The following is a 17,453-nucleotide window of genomic DNA, read 5'->3' as shown; positions in this document are numbered from 1 at the left end:
AGCCCAGCACTGTGAGCTGCCTCACTATGGACAAGGTTACTTAGACTTTCAGACTAAGTTTCCTTCACCTATAAAATGGGGAGGATAAAACCTGCATTGTCTGCCTCACAGGTTGTGGTTGAGGCTAAGTATGACAACGGTGGCACTTTGTAGTCTATGAAGTGCCACATAACTCTCAGGGATTGTTCTTATTGGAGTCTCTCGCTGTCCTCTGCTCGATGGTTGGGCTCTTACCTTGGGGAGAGGATACAGATAGGTCCCCAGGACCAGCATGGTGATCATCACCACCAGAGACACACACAGGCTTGCCACCTATTCCGAGAAAGAGTTGGGGATAGAGGATAGGTGTGAATTTTTTGCTCTTGATTTATTTCCAATCCATGGCTTTGGTGGAGTAGAGACTAAGAAGGGAAGAAGGGGATTGGAGAAGAGCTGGCCTGGTTTGCAGTGCCCAGGCTTCTCTGGGGCAACCATTCTGTTACCACCTCCCCGCCACTCCCCTAGAACAAGGCTCACCTGGGATTTTCCTCCAGCTCCATCCACAGCCAGAGTGACGGAAAGCGCACAGCAAATGACATGAATTTTAAAGAAGGAGCCAAAGAAGTTGCTGCAGCCCAGGGCGATCATCTCCTGTCAGGAGGGGACAGGATTAGAACCCAGTGTCGGGCTGGGGGGCACAGGAACCAAGTGCAGTCAGGCATGCAAGCTGGATTGTGGGACTGGGACCTGAGAGTGACCCTGTGACTATAAAGTCACACATTCCCAGTCAAGAGGATGCCAGCCTCTTGGGGTCAGAGGACCCCCTATCCCCCACACTCAAGGCAGCCTGCCTCACCTCAGCCCAATGAGCACCCCACCCAAGATACCTCATGCCAGGCCTGAGTTGACCCGTCCTGCCCAGTCCTGCTGGGGGTGGCCGGAGCTACCTGGTTCGAATCCACGTCATAGCCGTGCTTGTTGGCCAGGGTCCGGCCCATAGCCAGGTTGATGACGTAGCCCACGATGGCTAGGGAGAAGGCTGTGCCTATCATGTCCTTCCACTGCGAGACCACAGGTGACACCGGAGTGGGGAACCTGCCCAGGAGCCCGGAAGGAGGCAGAGCCCAATGGTGTGAGTAGGGAGGGCAGCCAAGTCCTTCACCAGCCCACAAGGACCAGCCAGGCCCCCATGGTGTGCCGGAATCTTTGCCTAAGTTATCCCATGCAGTCTGAATCCTCAGCACCACCCCATAGGGTAGAGACCATCACTCCTGTTTTACAAAGGAGGAACTGAGGCTTAGAGAACCAACTTGCCCAAGGTCCCTGGGCCAGTACATGGTAGGGCCTCGTTTGTTAACTCCCAGATTCTGAACCCTGCATGCTCATGAGTCCACAGACCCCTAGACCTTTGGTGCTGTGTGGCCTTCCCTCCCGTGCCTGCTCCAACCCTGCAGGACAAGCATCGCCCCTCTCTTTCCAGGGCCCAGCATGGTGCCTGGCACTGAGTGGATGCTTCATGAATCTGGTTGAACCTAATAGCTCCCTTTCTGCATGGACAAAGAACCAATGCATTACAGCAAGGCAAAGAGCCAGCAAGGGGCTGATCAGAGAGGCTTTGTTTAACAGCATCAGTTGAATGAGATTTATAAGGGGAGTGTGGCAGTTAAGACTCATTTTGCATAAAATAGCCTACATTGGCTGGTTGTGTGGCCCTTCTCAGGAAACAGTAATAGTAATAATTCAGACATGGCCAGTGTCATACAGCTTCGACAGCACTTTCACAGAGTTCATCTTGTCTCCCTCTCCGAGCTCAGGCCTGAGTGGGGCATGTGGTGGGGTGGGCCAGGCTTCTGGCCACCTGGACTCACCCGTGTTGGATTTCTCCCACGATCTGCATGTGATACTTTTTGGGCATCTTATAGCCCCCGGAGATAGCTGTTGCCACCACCACCTGCAAACCCCAGAGTGGAGAATGGGGATTAGCCCTAAGTTGGGGCCAGGGCAGGGGTCTCTCTCAAGTCTCCCTTTTCTCTGGGGACCCTGAATCCCACTCCCCTGCCTCGTTAGGGGGAATTATTAGAGCAGTAGAAAGAGAGGAAACGCCACATATGGCGGATGGGATGGATTCACATCTGACTTCCTGTCCCACTGACTGCCAGTGGGGGGCATGGGGCAAGGAAGGGTAGCGGCTTCCTCGTCTCACAGCCTGGCCCCCCAACACCCCAGCTCTGGACATGATCCTTACCACAATCATCTCTGTAGGGATGGGGAAGCGGATCTTGTGCATGTAGCGAGCATTGAGCTCCTTCACCAGCACCAGGAAGGCACCGCTGATGAGGGCGAAGATGAGCGAGGCGATGTTGGTGTGGGGGAGGTTTTTGCAAATGTCAATGAAGGTCTGGGGGAAAGAGCATCATGCTCACAGGTTCCCACCCCTTCTTCCCATACTACCCCACCTTTGGGTGTCTGACCCAGGGAAGGGATGCCATCAAAGCTAATGGAGGCACACCAAGACAGAATTAAAACCCAGATCAGGAACACTGTCCCCTCATCCACTGCCGTCTCCCAAAAGGCACATGGGGAACTCGTGCTAGAAAAGGAATGCTTTCTTCTTCTTTAGAAGAGTTTGAGCTAAACAAGGAGGGATGGAGATTAGATATAAGGAAGGACTTTCCAGGCAGGGAGGGGTTGAGGCAGTAGAATGGGGAACTGGCAGAGAGTATACAGCTCTTTTCTGCAGTGATTAACTACCAAGAACCTCAAGGTCATGACTTTGACCCTCCCAAGACAGAAACCCCCTCAGAATCCTCTCTGAACAACAGCTAAGCCAGCCCTCGCAATGAGGAGCTCACAACTTCTTAAAACAGTACAGCCTCCTCATGTGTCTGCTGGAGCCTTGCCCCATTGGCAGGGGTGCATCCCCAGACTCACGAAGACAATGGACCCCGGGCCTGCGTAGGAGGGGATGGTCAGTCCGAAGATGTACTTGAGCACTGAAATGAGGATCTGCAGGCCGGCGGCTGTCATGAAGCCCCGGATGAAGGATTCGGAGAGGTAGATGGCCACAAAGCCAAACTGCATGAAGCCCAGGCCTATCTGAGAGAAGGAAAAGGGTGGTTGGTGGGGGAAGACCCATGTGGTTCAGCAGTTCCAACAACCCGCCCCACCCACACCTAGGTCTGGAGCTCCGTGCAGTCCTAGGATAGCAGTAGCTTGGGGGAAATGGGCCATCTGTGACCTTCACCTGCCCTTCACTGTGCTTTACACGCCTGCCATTAGACCTTCAGTTCCTTTAGAGCATGGGCCTTTTTGTCACATCACCTCTCTGGCTTTGGCTTTCTTATCTGTAAAATAAGTCTGGTCCTCCCCCAGTGTTTTCTCTCTCAGTAAATGACACCATCATTAAGCTGGTTGCCCAACCAAAAACTTGAGAGTCATCCTCCCTTACCTCCCACATCCAATCTATCACCAAGCTTCTGGTAAAATGTTCTTTTCAAGTCCAGCCCCATCTCTTTCTCTACGTGGTCTTGGCCTGCATTGCTCCCGCCTGGGCCTCTGCGGAGTCTCCCAACAGGTTCCCTGCTTTGATTCTAATCCACCTCCCACTCTTCATTCTCTGTGTGGCCGAAATGATCCTTATAAGCTGCTAATCAGACCCAAAGCCGCTGTTTAGAGGACAGAGCCCAGATTTCATTGTCTGGCTCCTGCCTACTTTTCTATCCTCTTCTGGGGCCCTCTACCCTCCAGCCACACCAACCTCCTTGCTTTCCCTGGGCAGATCACACTCTCTCAGGCCTCAGTGTTTTTAGGCACTGTTCCCTCTGCCTGGACCATCCTCTGTATATCTTGTTCCTGGTTAGCTTCTCATCCTTTAAGACAGATGGAGTGTCACCTCCTCTTTGAGGTCTTCCGTGACTCTGTGCTCTGTGTTTCTACAGTTCTTTGTACATAGCTCTACTTCGCTGCTTATCTCACTGCATACAAATTTATCTGTTGACATGGCTCCTTCCTCTGCTGCGCTGTGAGCAACTTGTGAATTGGACCTCTTTCTTACTTATCTTTGTATTTCAGGGTTTAGCCTAGCTCTTGGCAAAAAACTGAATAAATGAGTGAATGGAAAGGTGCTCTCTGGGACTGCGTTTTGCTCTTGCATTCTGTCATGTTGTGCTTCCCTTCATAAAACCTAGCAGAATCCTTTGCAACCCTTTGTGGAAGCTCAGTTTATGTTGTGCAACTGCTGCTGTGGCTTGGAGCAGAGGAGGCTGGAGCAGGGTGAGGGATGTTAGAGAAACGTAGCAGTCTGCAAGACTGAGCTGGCAGAGAGTTGGGTTTCTCCACAGGATAATGGAGAGAGGCTGTGAGTCTTTTAGATAGTTTTAAAGCTCAGGACAGTTTTACCAGGTGCAGCTGTTGTTTTTTTGTATGGTCCTGCTAGATGCAGGTGAGGAGACACTATTAATTTTCAAGGTTCACTTTAGCCCTGGGATGGGCAGGAGGGAGGAGGTAGAGCCCTAAATTGGATTTTTTTTTTTTTTTTTTGAGACGGAGTCTCGCTCTGTCACCCAGGCTGAAGTGAAGTGGCGTGATCTTGGCTCACTGCAACCTCTGCCTCCCGGATTCAAGTGATTCTCCTGCCTCAGCCTCCTGAGTAGCTGGGATTACAGGCGCACATCACCAAGCTTGGCTTATTTTTGTATATTTAGTAGAGATGGGTTTTCATCATGTTGGTCAAGCTGGTCTCAAGCTCCTGACCTCAAGTGATCCACCCACCTCAGCCTCCCAAAGTGCTGGGATTACAGGCATAAGCCTCCATGCTCAGCCCCCTAAATCAGATTTAGCATCAAAGCTAAGGCTTTGAGGCAGGGGCAGGGTGGTCTGATGCCTTCCTAGCAGGGTTGGGGGCTGCCCCCTCACCTGGATGATGGCAGTGAGGCAGGCTAGCGTAGCTGACACATGCAGCCTCTCTGCCTCCATGGCTGCTGTGTCCACATAGCTCTCATTGGTGGCATTGTTGAAGACCTGGAATTTCGACTCTGGGGCCAGCTGCAGACAGATGTTACCCACCAGGATGCTGATAACGGCAAAGGTACCTGTGGTGCCCCACCCAGCCAGCAAAAATCAGAGGTTTGGACCACACCCATGGAAACCAGAAAGGGGCCCAGGAACGCTTCCCGACCCCCAGGGGAATGGATCCCTGCACCTCCAAGGCTCTTCTCCATCATAATAAAAACAACCACTCACTCTAACCATGATCTATGCTTTTTAAGGTGCTTTCACCTCAACGGTCAATATTGTCTTATCAGACATGTGAAGAAATGACTCAGAAATAAGAAATATAAGCAGAGCCTGAACCAGAAACCAGCGCTTGTGACCAGGCTTTTCTCCATCTCACTTAGCACCAGAGAAGTACAAATGTCCCTGTAGTGGCCAGCTGGGACCAGCCAGGGAGTTAGATGGTGATTTCTCACATCTGTTTAAGCATGGTATAGCATATGGTATATCTTGTTCTGCCAAGTCTTCCTCTCATTCCTGGGAGGAAGATGGAACAGGTAATGCTAACTGAACTCAAAGAGGCTCAGTGGTTTCTCCAAGGTCACCGAGGACCTGGGACTGACATTCACAGCAACCATTCCCCTAGGACTGACCACAACAATTCTAGGAGAATGCAGATGGAAAGTCTCCCAAGCCCCCTTTGCCACACCTCCCATCCTTGTGGTCTGGGTCATCCTGCCTGCCCAGAGGGGAGAGGCCTTACCTGGCACCATCTGGTGCACTCCCCCCAGGAAGAAGTAGGTCAGGAGGGGGAAGAAGGAGGAGTAGAGGCCATTGACTGCAGGAAGGTTGGCCAGCAGAGCAAATGCCATGCCTGCAGAGGACGAGATTGAAGCTCAGCAGCACAACTGACTTATGGGGACCACAGAAGGATGGAGTGGGGATGAGGGGGAAGGATGGAATGGTGGGGAAGTGGCAATCCAGGCCTGGCTGAGGGGCCCCTTCACCTTGTGGGACCTGGATGGATCCCCCGCTGAGTCCACCAAGCAGGTCGGGAACGATGTAGTCTTTAATCTTGTACTTGGGGAGCCAGGAGAGCACAGGCAGCAGCCCAAACACCACAGCTTTGATCTTGGCTGAGGAACATCTGGAGGGGAAAGGGGAAAATTTCCAGTTGGCTCTGCATGGCTTGGACATTCCATGTTGGAGAGGGATTATCATATCCTGCTCATTTCATTCATTGGTTCATTCAAAATTCACTGAACGGTGTGCCAGGGATACTGAGAAGAAAAGGCAGGAACTTTTTCTTAAGAGCTCGTCAACTTGCCCTGGGCATTAGCTGGAGGTCTTCTGACTGCCGGCTCCTTACCTGGGGAGTTTACAAGACTTGGCTTAAAGGTATGGGTGTTGTGGTGGCTCAGTCTTCGGAGGTATCAGATCCATCTCCTGGCTCAGATGGCTTTTCTCTGGGAAAGGCTCCTCCGAGTGCTGTCTGTCTGATTCCAGGCCTGGGTACCTGTACCTTGGCTCTTGCTGCTGTGTGTGCATCCTGTGCGTGCACTCCTTGCTTTTTGTCTGTCTCTCCCACTAGGCAGCAAACCCCACCATGCATGGCAAAAGTCTAGCTCTCCTGTTCATCTTTGTACACCTTAAGCCTTGCACAGGGGCACTTAGTAAATATTTGTTGAATAAATGAATGAGTGAATACATCTGAGTGGGGTCTGCCTGCTGCCATTTTTCTTAGAACTTCCTTGAAAAGGAAGGCTCTATTGTTCCTGCAGGGTGAACTCTGCTGACTCACTATCCTGTATGTGTGGTAATTCCAATGCCAGAGTTCTTTCTCCTGTGAATTCACTGGGCAGCGGAGGAGGGAATAATTCGTTGGTCAACGCAGGGTGGGGAGAGTTGATCCCTTCCCTGTTTGTTGAACACCTCAAGGTCCTTTCATAGAAACCCAGGAGCGGTAGGAACAAGGGCTTACAAACTCAAGGGTGACAGCCGGTGGATTGATGACTGGAAGTGGGTGAGGGGCATTTGCTTTCCTTCTCCCAGCTGAGGGAACTCAAATACTTAGGGCCCATCTGGTGACTCACTGGCCTGCTCTGATGAGGCTTCTTTTCCTGCCCAGCACCAATTCCTGCTCTTTGCTGTTGTTCAACAATAGATTCCCTGACACTTGGTCCCCTGGATGTCACCCAAGACTGAAACCAACAAAGACAATGCTTTGTACCTTGGAAAGTCTGGGCAGATTTTCTTTTCCAACTAACACTCCATGAAACAGTATCATCATCAATATCTTACCCCCTGTCCCTTCTGGGGCTCATGGGTGCCTCTGCCATTCCTGGGATGCTGGAAGGGGAGGTAGATGGGGGATAAATTGCTTAATGCAACTCTAAAGCCTTGCTCCAAGAGAGAACCAGCCCTGCAGGGGCTCCATCAGGTCTGCTTGTGGCAGAGAAAGCCGGACTTATGAATAGAGAGCTGGCTAGGGAAAGAAAAGCAACTCATTTGAGGGCTAGTCCATGCCCAACCTTACTTGCAAGTCTGCTGTATGTTGGGCAAAGCAATCTGAAGCTTGAAAGAAGAGCTGGACATAGAGGCTGAGAGGGATTAGCTTTCTAGACATTCATTCATTCATTCATGAAACAAATATTTATTTGTGCACCTTCTCTATGCCAGATACTGTTCAAGGCTCTCATGCCAGCATCATGGGAATTGTTAGTTTGCTATATCCCTTTACAGCTTTCATTATCCAATCTTTTAGCAGATCTTCTTATCCTCGGACTTTGTGCCCTAAAGTCTTTGGGCACAGAGACTGGCAGAGACCACCTGTCTGAGGAGCACAGCTGTGAGGACAGACTAACTGGGCAGAAATGGAGCCTCCCAAGAGAAACAGGGTTGGGCTGGGGCTTTTAGTAAAAACTCAAGTGGGTGATTCCCCTGGCCTGAACCAGTTCCACCTGCGTCTCCACTTCAACCATGACCAGTGACCTCAATCCAGGTAACTGAATCAGCCGTCTCCCCAGGGGAGTGAGGGAGAGTGAGCTGGCCTATAGCAAGGCCGGAGGAGGTCTGCCAGGAGTCTGGGAAGGGGGAGGGTGACATTCGCAGCCCCAGCCTCCTGGGGTGTGGGTATGGATCACCTTGTGTAGCGTCTCCTTAGGGACAAGGTTTCATACCCACCATCGCATTTCCAGGGAGCTAAGAATGGAAAGAGCCTGGATGCTGGTAGGACTACACCCTGGTAGGTCCCCTCAGGAAAGTCCAGAAATTTAGGGCCTCCTTTTGGCATTCTCTGGACCAAGTGGAGGAAGGAACATCCGGGAGGGAAAGGACAAAGGGCTTGGGGTGATGGTAACTTCAGGTATTTTTTGTAAGGAGGGAGCAGGGCATGGATTAAGGGCTCTGATGCTCCCCACTCCTCCATAATGTAGCATGCTCATCTACCGTGCCTTAACAAACCCAGAGAGACTCGGGTGGATTGAGAATATGGGAGATGCCATGCAGGGGTTTGGGGATGCCCTACAACCCTTATAGATGGTTCTTGCTCCAGCTCCCCATCCTCCCTGGGGGTCTCAGTACAGATGAGGTTGTAGGATCTTAAATTCATCATTCAGAACCTCGCTTCCCCAGGGCTTCCCTTAACCCCATCTTAGTGATACCGGTGCAGAAGCTGTGTCCTGGTGCAGAAAGGATTTTGGTGGTGAGCAGAGGAGGCAGGAGTTTGGGTTCTGGACCAGTTACCTGAAGGTATTGCGAAGTTTCTCTCCCACTGGGTATGTCCGGTCCTTCTTCTCAAATTCATCGTCGAAGAGGGTGAGAGAGTATGCGGCTCTGTCTACCACGTAGCGGGGCCTGGGCTGGCTCATATCTGGGGCATTTACAAGCTTTGAGAGAAGCAAGGAGGGGAGAGTGAGGGAACATTCCTCTCCAGTGCCAGCCCAGGCCTTCTCTGTCTGGTCCTCGCAGCAGCCGAGTTTTATTCTGGCCTTCCCCGCCCCGATAAAGCAAGGTGCCTCCCTTCCCTCTGTCAAGTTTTTCCGTCAGACTCCCTTCTTGCAGTGGCTTTCCTTCCCAGGCACTGATGATGCATACACTTGCCCTGGCTGTTTTGCTTGGCGCTCAGCACATGGCTGGGACTCCACACCTGTGACGTCACCATCACCCCCACCGAGCACCAGGCAAAGGGGAGGTAGAAGTACGAGGGCAGGAGTCCCCACTTGATTCAGCATGTGGACCCTACTCTCCCCTGACCTCTGGTGTCCCCACAAGTCATACTCCCTCCCAGACCTCAGTTTCCCTGGCAGAAAGGTTCCTACCATGCAGCCAGTCAGTTTGGAAGAAACAGAAAACAGCTTGCCTGGAGGCAAGGGGATAGGTGAGATGACCTCAGGAGGACCCTTCTTGGATAAGACACCTAGAACTTCACCAACAGGTTTCCCAGGGGGAAAATGGTGTGTGTGGGGAAACCAGGGTGGTCCACCTGCCGGATCTCTCCCACGGCTTCCTGTGCCTAACCTTTCCCCCACCCTTTTGTACTGCCGCTCCTCTCCTCCTCACTTTTGCGCAACCTCGCCGACGTTCCAGGAGCTGAGTTGGGCAGAGCCGAGTGCCAGGGCCCCTGAGGAGTTCCCTGTAGGAACCTTTCCCCCTCCCTCTTCCAATTACTGGGCCTGCCAGCTCCCCTCTACCTCCCAGAGCTGGGAGAAGTCGCTCAGAGGACCACAGAGAAAGGACAGAGAAGAAAGAGATAGGGCAGACTTAGAGTGAGGATTTGTATCTGGGAGGTGGGGAGTGTGGGGTGGCTGTGGCCAGTTTGGCAAAAGATTTGAGATGGAGTTGAAAGTGAGTAACTACCTGGGGGCTGGAGATACCCCCAACTTTCCAGAGGAGAGCCTGGGTGAGAGGGGAGGTTGTCAGAGGGGAGCAGGTTGCCTAATGCCTTTTGTGGAAGGGTCCAGGAGCCTGGGCTAGTCTTGCTTTTATTGAGGAGGTAGTTGGGCAACATTATTTTTTGAACCTCAGATTCTGTATTGGTAAAGTGAGGGTAACAGACATATCTCACAGGGTTGTTGTGAAGATCAGATGAGTTAATGGATAAGAAAGAGTTGTGTAAAATGTAAAGTGTGAGGCAAATGTGAGTTTCTATTATGAATAAGACCGTGCTCAAGTTGGTGAAGGCTGGACTGGTGCATTCCATTCATTTGGTCTTGGGATCCCGAGGTCCACTGTGAACTACAGGTGAGGGTGGGATGCCCAGCAAGACCCCACAGGTGATACCCAGCAGAAGGGGAGGTGGGAGAATGAACCTACCCCCAGCACCTGTGCCCAGCTCCTCGCCTGGCCCTTAGTGTACTCAACAAATGCTTGTTGAGTGAATTGATAAAAGGTGTTTTGGAGGAGATATGGACAGAAATGAGTAAGGGCAATGGCATGTGAGACATTTCAGTGGGAGAAATTAGAGACAGGGTGGCTTAAGGAAAACAGCACAAGTTTGAGAGCCAGATGACCTGGGTTCAAAGATTCAGTTTCTTCATCTGTAAATGGGGATAATAACAGTCAGCAGGCAGTTGCTATGAGGATTAAGTGAGATCATGTATATGAAGAGGCTGGCCTTTTATAGGCATCCAGTAAATGGTAGTGGCGATGATTACTATGATTAAGATGGGAGGGTGCTTTCTACCTCCTAGCAGAGACTATTCAGAGGCTTCCGGCCCTTCACCGGCCCATGAGGCGGAGTGGTCTGGCTCTTCCTCTCCACCTGCTCCAGAGTCTGCATGGGTCTGGTTGTCCAGGTGGTTTGCCTGGGGGGCACAACGAGTGGGGAGCATGACCTCCCCACATAGGAACCCGAGCTCCAGACCTTGCTTCAGAAAAAGACTTATGGTTTGGGGAGTCTAGCCCAGGCCACTAAACAGACAACCTGCAAAAAAAAAAAAAGAGGCAAAAATTCCAAGGGAGGCTGAATGAAAAGAAGAGCCCTTTAGAAGAGGAGGTGATGGGAGATCTTTTTTGCTTCCACACCAACCAACAGGCAGCGATCCCTGAAGCATCTTCCTAGGCTGCTTTCAAAGGCTCTAACTTCCAGTAGTGTGTTTGTGGGGAAGGGAGTTATTAGCATCTGATTCTGCTGAACCCTACTATCCCAGCTCCCCTCCCCACGATTTCCACACTTCCTCAGTGGTGCCTTTCTTCCTGCCACCCAGCCCACCCCCATCCTTGTTCCTGTCCTCTCCCTCCCCATCAGCCTCCATTCAGTTGTTCATCAAATCCTATTGTTATTTCCCTCCTTCCTCCCTCCCTCCCTTCCTTCCTTCTTGTCCTTCTGTCCTGTCCATTGCCTCCATGCCTCCACCCACCCTGTCCCATCACCTCCCTCTTCAAGTCTTATCTCATACCTGGACTATTGCAAAATTGATTTGCTGGTCTCCAGCCATGCCCCTTCAACCCAGCCTAAACTCCCTGCTCCGAAACCTCTATCTCCCTCATTTCCAGGAGGATGAGACCCAAACTCCTTATTTTGGCATTTTTGTTTTTTTATCCTCTGGCCTTGTATTGGTGGATTTGGGAAATCTGTTGGCTAGGTCCCTTCACACCATCTGGGCTGGTCTGTTCTGCACCCGCCAAACAAGCCTGGGTGTCTGTTCCCACTTTCCTCCTTACCTGAGGTGCCCTGACTCATTTCTGCCTTTCTAGACCTGCCCATCCTTAAGACCTGTTGAAGTTCCTCCTCCTTCCCTCTCCTTCCTCTCCAACACTTTTCCCTCCTCCTTCTTGCTTATGAAGCCTTTCCTGACCACCCTGAAGAAACCCTGAAGGATTTCTCTTTCTCCCAGGATCTCCATGTGCACCCCTCCAGCCTATACACTAGTGTTGGCTTTGGCCATTTTTCCTATGGGAGGAAAGCGGCAGGGTGGCGGAAGTCCTTCAGAGAGCAACAGGTAGGTGACTCAGGACAGTTCTGCCCCTCTGGGCAGGCTCACAGACAGATGGGGCGCTAGATGCTAGGGAGTCCCCTCTGACACAGGCTCACAGAGGAAAAGCCTCCCCTGCTTTACTGGAATACCAAATCTGTCTCTTTCCCATGCCCTCTGCCAATCCCAGAAATAGGATGCTGAAGGGGAGAAGGCTCTGGGAGCTTTCATAATTCTGAGTTTGCATAAAGAGGAGAACCCAGCAACCAGTCAGGGTCAGAAAGTTTTGTGTAGAAGAGAACTTGAGGACCACATTCGTCCAATTGTCTCATTTTGCAGATAAAGAAACTGCACTTGGTTCCAACTCCGATGTTCCTGTTGGAAGGGGCTTCAGACCTTCCAGGAACAAAGCTGATCCCAGGACAATGTTTTCCCGTGAGTGGCACCCGGAATGCCCCTTTCTAACCACCCTGGCGACCTTGCCACCCCAGCTGATGGGACAGGACCTCTGGGTTCTGTTACTCCTCTTGAGGGCTCTGGTTCCCTCCTGGCCTTGGTTGCCCAGGACTATGATGGCCAGAGTTGCAAATCTGCAGCCACAGGAACTGCCCCAGCTCCTGGTGAGGAGGTGCCCTCAACGTACTTCCTAATTCCAAGAAAGGGGTTGAGGTGGGGTGGGACGTAGAAGGCAAGGTTACTTCATCCCCAGCCAGCCCTTCAAGTGAGGACAAGAGGTGGAGGGAAGAGGGATGGGAGTGGCGGAAAAGGGTGAGTGGCATGGTGGGGAGGAGGGGTCTCAGAGAACTAGCAGGGATGGGGGTTCCAGGGAATCCGCAGAAAGCGTATCTCACAATGCTATGTTGGGGGCGGGAAAGTGGAAGAGGGAGCAAGAAAGAGAGCCAGGTATAGGGAACATAACAATCTGATCCCCAGTTAAACAAACAAACAGCCCTGCTAGGTGATGTCAGCATCGCTGGAAAAAAAAGTCAAGTGCCCTATTGCCAGAGGTGTGTATCTACGAGCCCTGCCCCCACCACCCCTCCACAGCCTCCCATCCCCCCACCGGGCCAGGGATAAATAGCAGGTGCTATGTGATAATACTGAGAAACAAAAGGGTGACCCTGCCCCTCCTCCACTGTGCAGGGAAGGGGGGCAGGTCCCAAAGAGCTGGAGGGACTTAGAGGAGGGGCTGTGAGGTTTAAGGGGAGTAGGGGGTGAGCCGGGGAGAGCAGAGGGCAGGAGATGTGGGTGTATGGACCATTCCTATGCCCCGGCAGGAGAGTGGGTCAAATCTGGAGCAGAGGGCATGCAGGGGTCCTACGAGGTGGAGGAGCTGGGAGAGGGGAAGCAAAGAGAAAATAGACCCTGCGGGGGGAGGGGGGCACAGGCTGGAGCAGATCCCCTCCTGGGTTTCTACAGGATTTCTCCTCCAATGAGCTCATGCCAAAGCAAACCCCTGGTACCTCCTCCCAGTCACATTTCTGACCAGGTCTCTGTCAACACTATCCAAATATTGTAGGCAGAGATGGGCTGCGGCAGAGATGGGCTCAGGCAGAGACAGTGCCTGAGTGGATGCACCGAAAGGCTCGGAAGGGCACCTGGCCATGGGAAGCATGCAATAAACTCCGACTATTATCATTACTGCCATGATTCCAGAGGAGCCTCTTTCCTGCTCTGCCATCTCTAGTGGGCACTCTGCCTTTTTTTGGCTTTCCTTTTTCCATCTGCCTCTGTACCCGCTGCCCCATGACTTAACTCCTCCAAATTTTCCCAGGACTTAATGAGAAGAACAGCAGAAAATCTTGTCAGAAAAGGGTAGAACATCGGGGGAGCAGGACGATGAGGGGCCTATTTGTGGGTTTTGGTCGGATCTGGAGGCGATGCTGTCACTATGACCCAGGCTGACTTCCTCCCTCAGTCCTGCCGGGGGTGTGCATGTCGGGGAGGGGGTTTTTGACGCACGTGTGCCAGGTACGGGAACAGCCCCGGCTTGGCCAACCCACCCTGGCATCCTTATCACTGGTTCCTAGCCGGCTGGTTGCTGTGTTCTGGGAAGAGGAAAGGTCACCTTGAGGTTTCCCCTTTGCTCTAGCTGCTGGTTGCCTCCCTGCCTCATGGGTGGGGGCCACAGGGCAAGAGCAGCCTCTGTGTGACCCAGGTGTGAATGTGAGGGGGACAGACAAACTGGCTGGGGTCTCAGTGGGAGACCACATCCCTGGCAGGAGGAGGAAGGATGTAGAGGCCTCTGCACCCCTAAGGCTTTTTTTTTTTTTTTTTTTTGGAGACGCAGTCTCCCTCTGTCACCCAGACTGGAGTGCAGTGGCACGATCTCGGCTCACCACAACCTCTGCCTTCTGGGTTCAAGCAACTCTTCTGCTTCAGCCTTTCTTGGAGCTGGGATTACAGGTGTGTGCCATGACATCCAGCTAATTTTTTTCTTTTTTTGTATTTTTAGTAGAGACAGGTTTTCGCCATGTTGGCCAGGCTGGTCTCGAACTCCTGACCTCAAGTGATCTGCCCTCCTTGGCCTCCCAAAGTGCTGAGATTACAGGCTGAGCCACTGCACCCAGTCCCCCAAGGCATTTTTAAACACTCCTTTTCCTTCTACTGTCCCTGTGTTTCCAGGGCAAATCTCTCCCCGCTCGTCACCCAGCCTAATTTCTTCCTCAGTGTAGGGGAAGATGAGATGTCCCTAAGGTGTCATAGAGACCGCAACCCATGTAGGGTAGAGATTCACTGATACTAACCCCCAAATCCCCACTCCTTATCTCCAGGCGGACTCTCCCTCCCTCTGCACTTTCCCTGCTGGGGATGGGTGCTGGGCTGAGGAAATAGGCTTCAGAAAGAGGGATCAAGGCTAGACTTTGAGAATCACTTCCTAAGAGCAAGACTGACAAGGTCATGGGCTCCCTGGAATGGGCACTTGAGGTTAAATTCCTAGAAGTCTTTAAGGAGACTGGGGCTGCTTTCACTTGGAAGCAGGGCCTGGGCAAGGAGACCAGGGAAAGGCCCAGCTGCTCTGGTCCCAGAAATCCAGGCAAAAGCCCAGAGAGGCATCCAGTAAAGATCAACTCCCCTTGAAGGGGTGGCTCTGCCCCTTCCATCTTCCAAGTGGTGACCCCACAGCCCGCAAAGCTTGGTCAGTGTTGAGCTGGTCCTCAATTCCCCCAGCAAGTTCACGGGGGTCAGAGTCTGGCTGTTTAGTATGGTTTAAGAGGCACTCTTGAATACTGGGTATATGCCAATCTCCGGAAGACTCTGGGCATTAAAAGATAAAGAGGCGTCCGTCTCTGCTCCAGGGTTTATACAAGTGAGACTCAGAGTGGGTGGCTAGCTCTGGAAAGTGCCTGGGAAGGCCATGCTTGCAGTGGAGGTGCTGCTGGGCCATGCTGGTCTCCATGCTGCCCATGCAGGTTCTTGCCGGGTTCTGAATGCCAGGGCCAGGATGAGGGAGGTGGGGGAGGACCGTGGGGCTCCGAGAGAGGGTAATCTGCATGAGTGAAGTCACTCAGGGGGAAAGCCCTCTCTCAGTCTGCCCACTTGGGAGGCTGTGTCACTCCAAGGTCTTCTTTTGGTGCTCAGACCCGTGGGGCCAAATGTAAGGGGCAGTTGATGCTGGAATAATCAAAGCTTTGCTACGTCTCAGCTGGGGACCCTCTGGGCTAGTTTTGAGGAATGGAGGCACTGCCTGCGAGTGGCTTGGAACCCCTTGGAGCTGCAGTATGAGGGGTTTGGAGGCTGAGAGCCTGGGGAGCTGGTGGCCCATCCACCGTCCTGGCCCAAGCCTTTCTGTGTTGAAGAATTCACCAGGGAGTCGGGCATCCCAGGTCTAGCTACCACCCACCCGCCTGCTTGATGGAGTTGGTCCCTTGCTCACCCTCTCCCACTCCTCGGTTTCCTCCCCCTCCACCTCTTCCAGCTTCTCAGGACTAATGGAGATACATGGGATTCTGTGTAGTCCATGCGAAGTTCCCTGAGCTGGTGGAGAAGTAAATGAGTGAAGGACGATGACAATGTCTGAGGGGTAGAAGGAGGGGAGACAGCCATATAGAGCAGGCTGGTGAGTCAAGCATTAAGAGCTTTTGCCTCCAAGACTTGAAAAGAAAGGCAGAGGAGCAGTCCACAGCTTCAAAGGCTGGTGCAGAAGAAGGTCTAACATTTTCGTTTCCCTAGGAGGCCTTGCCTCGCTCTGTTTTGGGGTCTGGCGGCCTCCTCCACCACACCCTCACCCTACTTGCTCCCTCAGCCAAGCCCAGCCTTAAACCCAGGTCCTTACATGGACGTGAAGACCCAAAGGGCGTCTCAGAGGGGAAGGGCTGGGAGGCTGCTCTCAGACTCCAGGGGCCAGAGTGTCCTTCCTACTTGTGCTCAGGTTGGCAGTTGGTTCCTGTCATCCCTCCTCTCATCCCTCCTCTCGGTACCCCTGGTGCCCGCCCTCTCGCAGGGATGACCCCAGCCCAGTGGGGTGGGCTGGGCTGGGTGGGGCTTACCGGTGGGTGAGCAAAGCCGGCTGGGCAGGGCTGCAGGTGTGTCTGGGGAGCGGGCAGCCGAAAGGTGTTCCTGAGGTGTGTGAAAGGGCTCTGCTCAAATAATCCAGGGAGGCGTTTATAAATAACTTCTCCTCAGGGCCACGGGGTGAGCCCCGGCTTCGGATTGGCTCAGAGGGGAAGTGGTTTTGAACACTACACCATAGCTAAGCCTGAGGAGATAGGAAAAGGAGATAAGGGGGAAAAGGTCCCAAATGAACAGCCCTTTTTTTGTTTTACCTGGGGAGCAGGGCTGTTTGATGGGAGCTTGGCACTTCCTAAATCCACCCCGAAGACAATAGGTCACATTCAGCGGGGCTCCTGCCCCACAGGCTCCCCCAAGGCGGCCTGGAAGGAGGGGGACGAGGCAGAGGAGGGGACAAGGCAGGACAAGCTCCTCTCAGCTTGCTGTCCTGCTGCTTATGGGGCTGGGGGTCAGGCCAAATAGCCTCTTGGACAATGGGAGCTATTGAGGCCACCCGAGGGGTGTGCTCTTGGGGCTGCTTGCTTTGAAGATTGGAGATCTAGGGGGTGGGAAGACAGTAGTCCTCTGAACACCCCTGGGGAAGGGGAAGAACCATGTCTGGGAGGCCCTGGGAGCCTTTATGCGGTTTTGGGTTGTGATGGAGACCTGGTTCCCAGTTCTGTCCCCAGTCTTAAGTTGCTTGTGAGTTCTGTGCCTTGGTCTATCCAACAGTGCAATGGGGGAAATTATTCCTGGCCCCCTCCAGGTAGTGTGCAAAGAGAACACAGGGGTTTAGGATCTGATAAAAGAGCTCAAGAAACTGGACTTAGAACAATTATATGAGAGGCGACCTGAAGGCTAGCAAATCTCCAATCACAGCCCTCTGCTGCTTCCAGGAATTAATGTCTCCCTGGGTCATGGCACTGCTCCGGCTGCTGCCAGCAGAGCTGCCCATCCCAGGCCCATTGAGTGCTGCGGAAGGACCTCAGAAAGCAATTCTGGACAGGGGCTGGGAGGGTGGGTGGGCGTGTTTCTTGATTTACTTCCTGGGAGGGAGAGTCCCTTCCTGACACCAGG

The 17,453-nt window shown here is 52.7% G+C and overlaps 1 protein-coding gene across 1 annotated transcript in view; it reads right to left on the bottom strand.

Annotated features, from left to right (window-relative positions):
- Positions 1-16,465, bottom strand: part of SLC26A9 (solute carrier family 26 (anion exchanger), member 9) — a 30,379-nt gene extending 13,914 nt beyond the window's left edge. Inside the window, exons 1-11 of the mRNA XM_011957717.1 lie at positions 16,376-16,465; positions 8,716-8,858; positions 5,979-6,118; positions 5,735-5,845; positions 4,894-5,069; positions 2,911-3,075; positions 2,225-2,377; positions 1,848-1,930; positions 927-1,074; positions 517-630; positions 235-312 (exon numbers count right to left, since the gene is read on the bottom strand). Coding sequence (XP_011813107.1) covers positions 235-312; positions 517-630; positions 927-1,074; positions 1,848-1,930; positions 2,225-2,377; positions 2,911-3,075; positions 4,894-5,069; positions 5,735-5,845; positions 5,979-6,118; positions 8,716-8,840 — 1,293 coding nt within the window. The 5' untranslated portion in view covers positions 8,841-8,858; positions 16,376-16,465. The remainder of the gene's footprint in view (positions 1-234; positions 313-516; positions 631-926; positions 1,075-1,847; positions 1,931-2,224; positions 2,378-2,910; positions 3,076-4,893; positions 5,070-5,734; positions 5,846-5,978; positions 6,119-8,715; positions 8,859-16,375) is intronic.
- Positions 16,466-17,453: the final 988 nt, after the last annotated feature.

Source organism: Colobus angolensis, unplaced genomic scaffold (assembly GCF_000951035.1).
Source record: "Colobus angolensis palliatus isolate OR3802 unplaced genomic scaffold, Cang.pa_1.0 Scaffold449, whole genome shotgun sequence".
NCBI classification, from domain to species: Eukaryota; Metazoa; Chordata; class Mammalia; order Primates; family Cercopithecidae; genus Colobus; species Colobus angolensis.
Note: the sequence above shows the minus strand (reverse complement) of the source record. Positions and strands in the feature narration are given on the sequence as shown.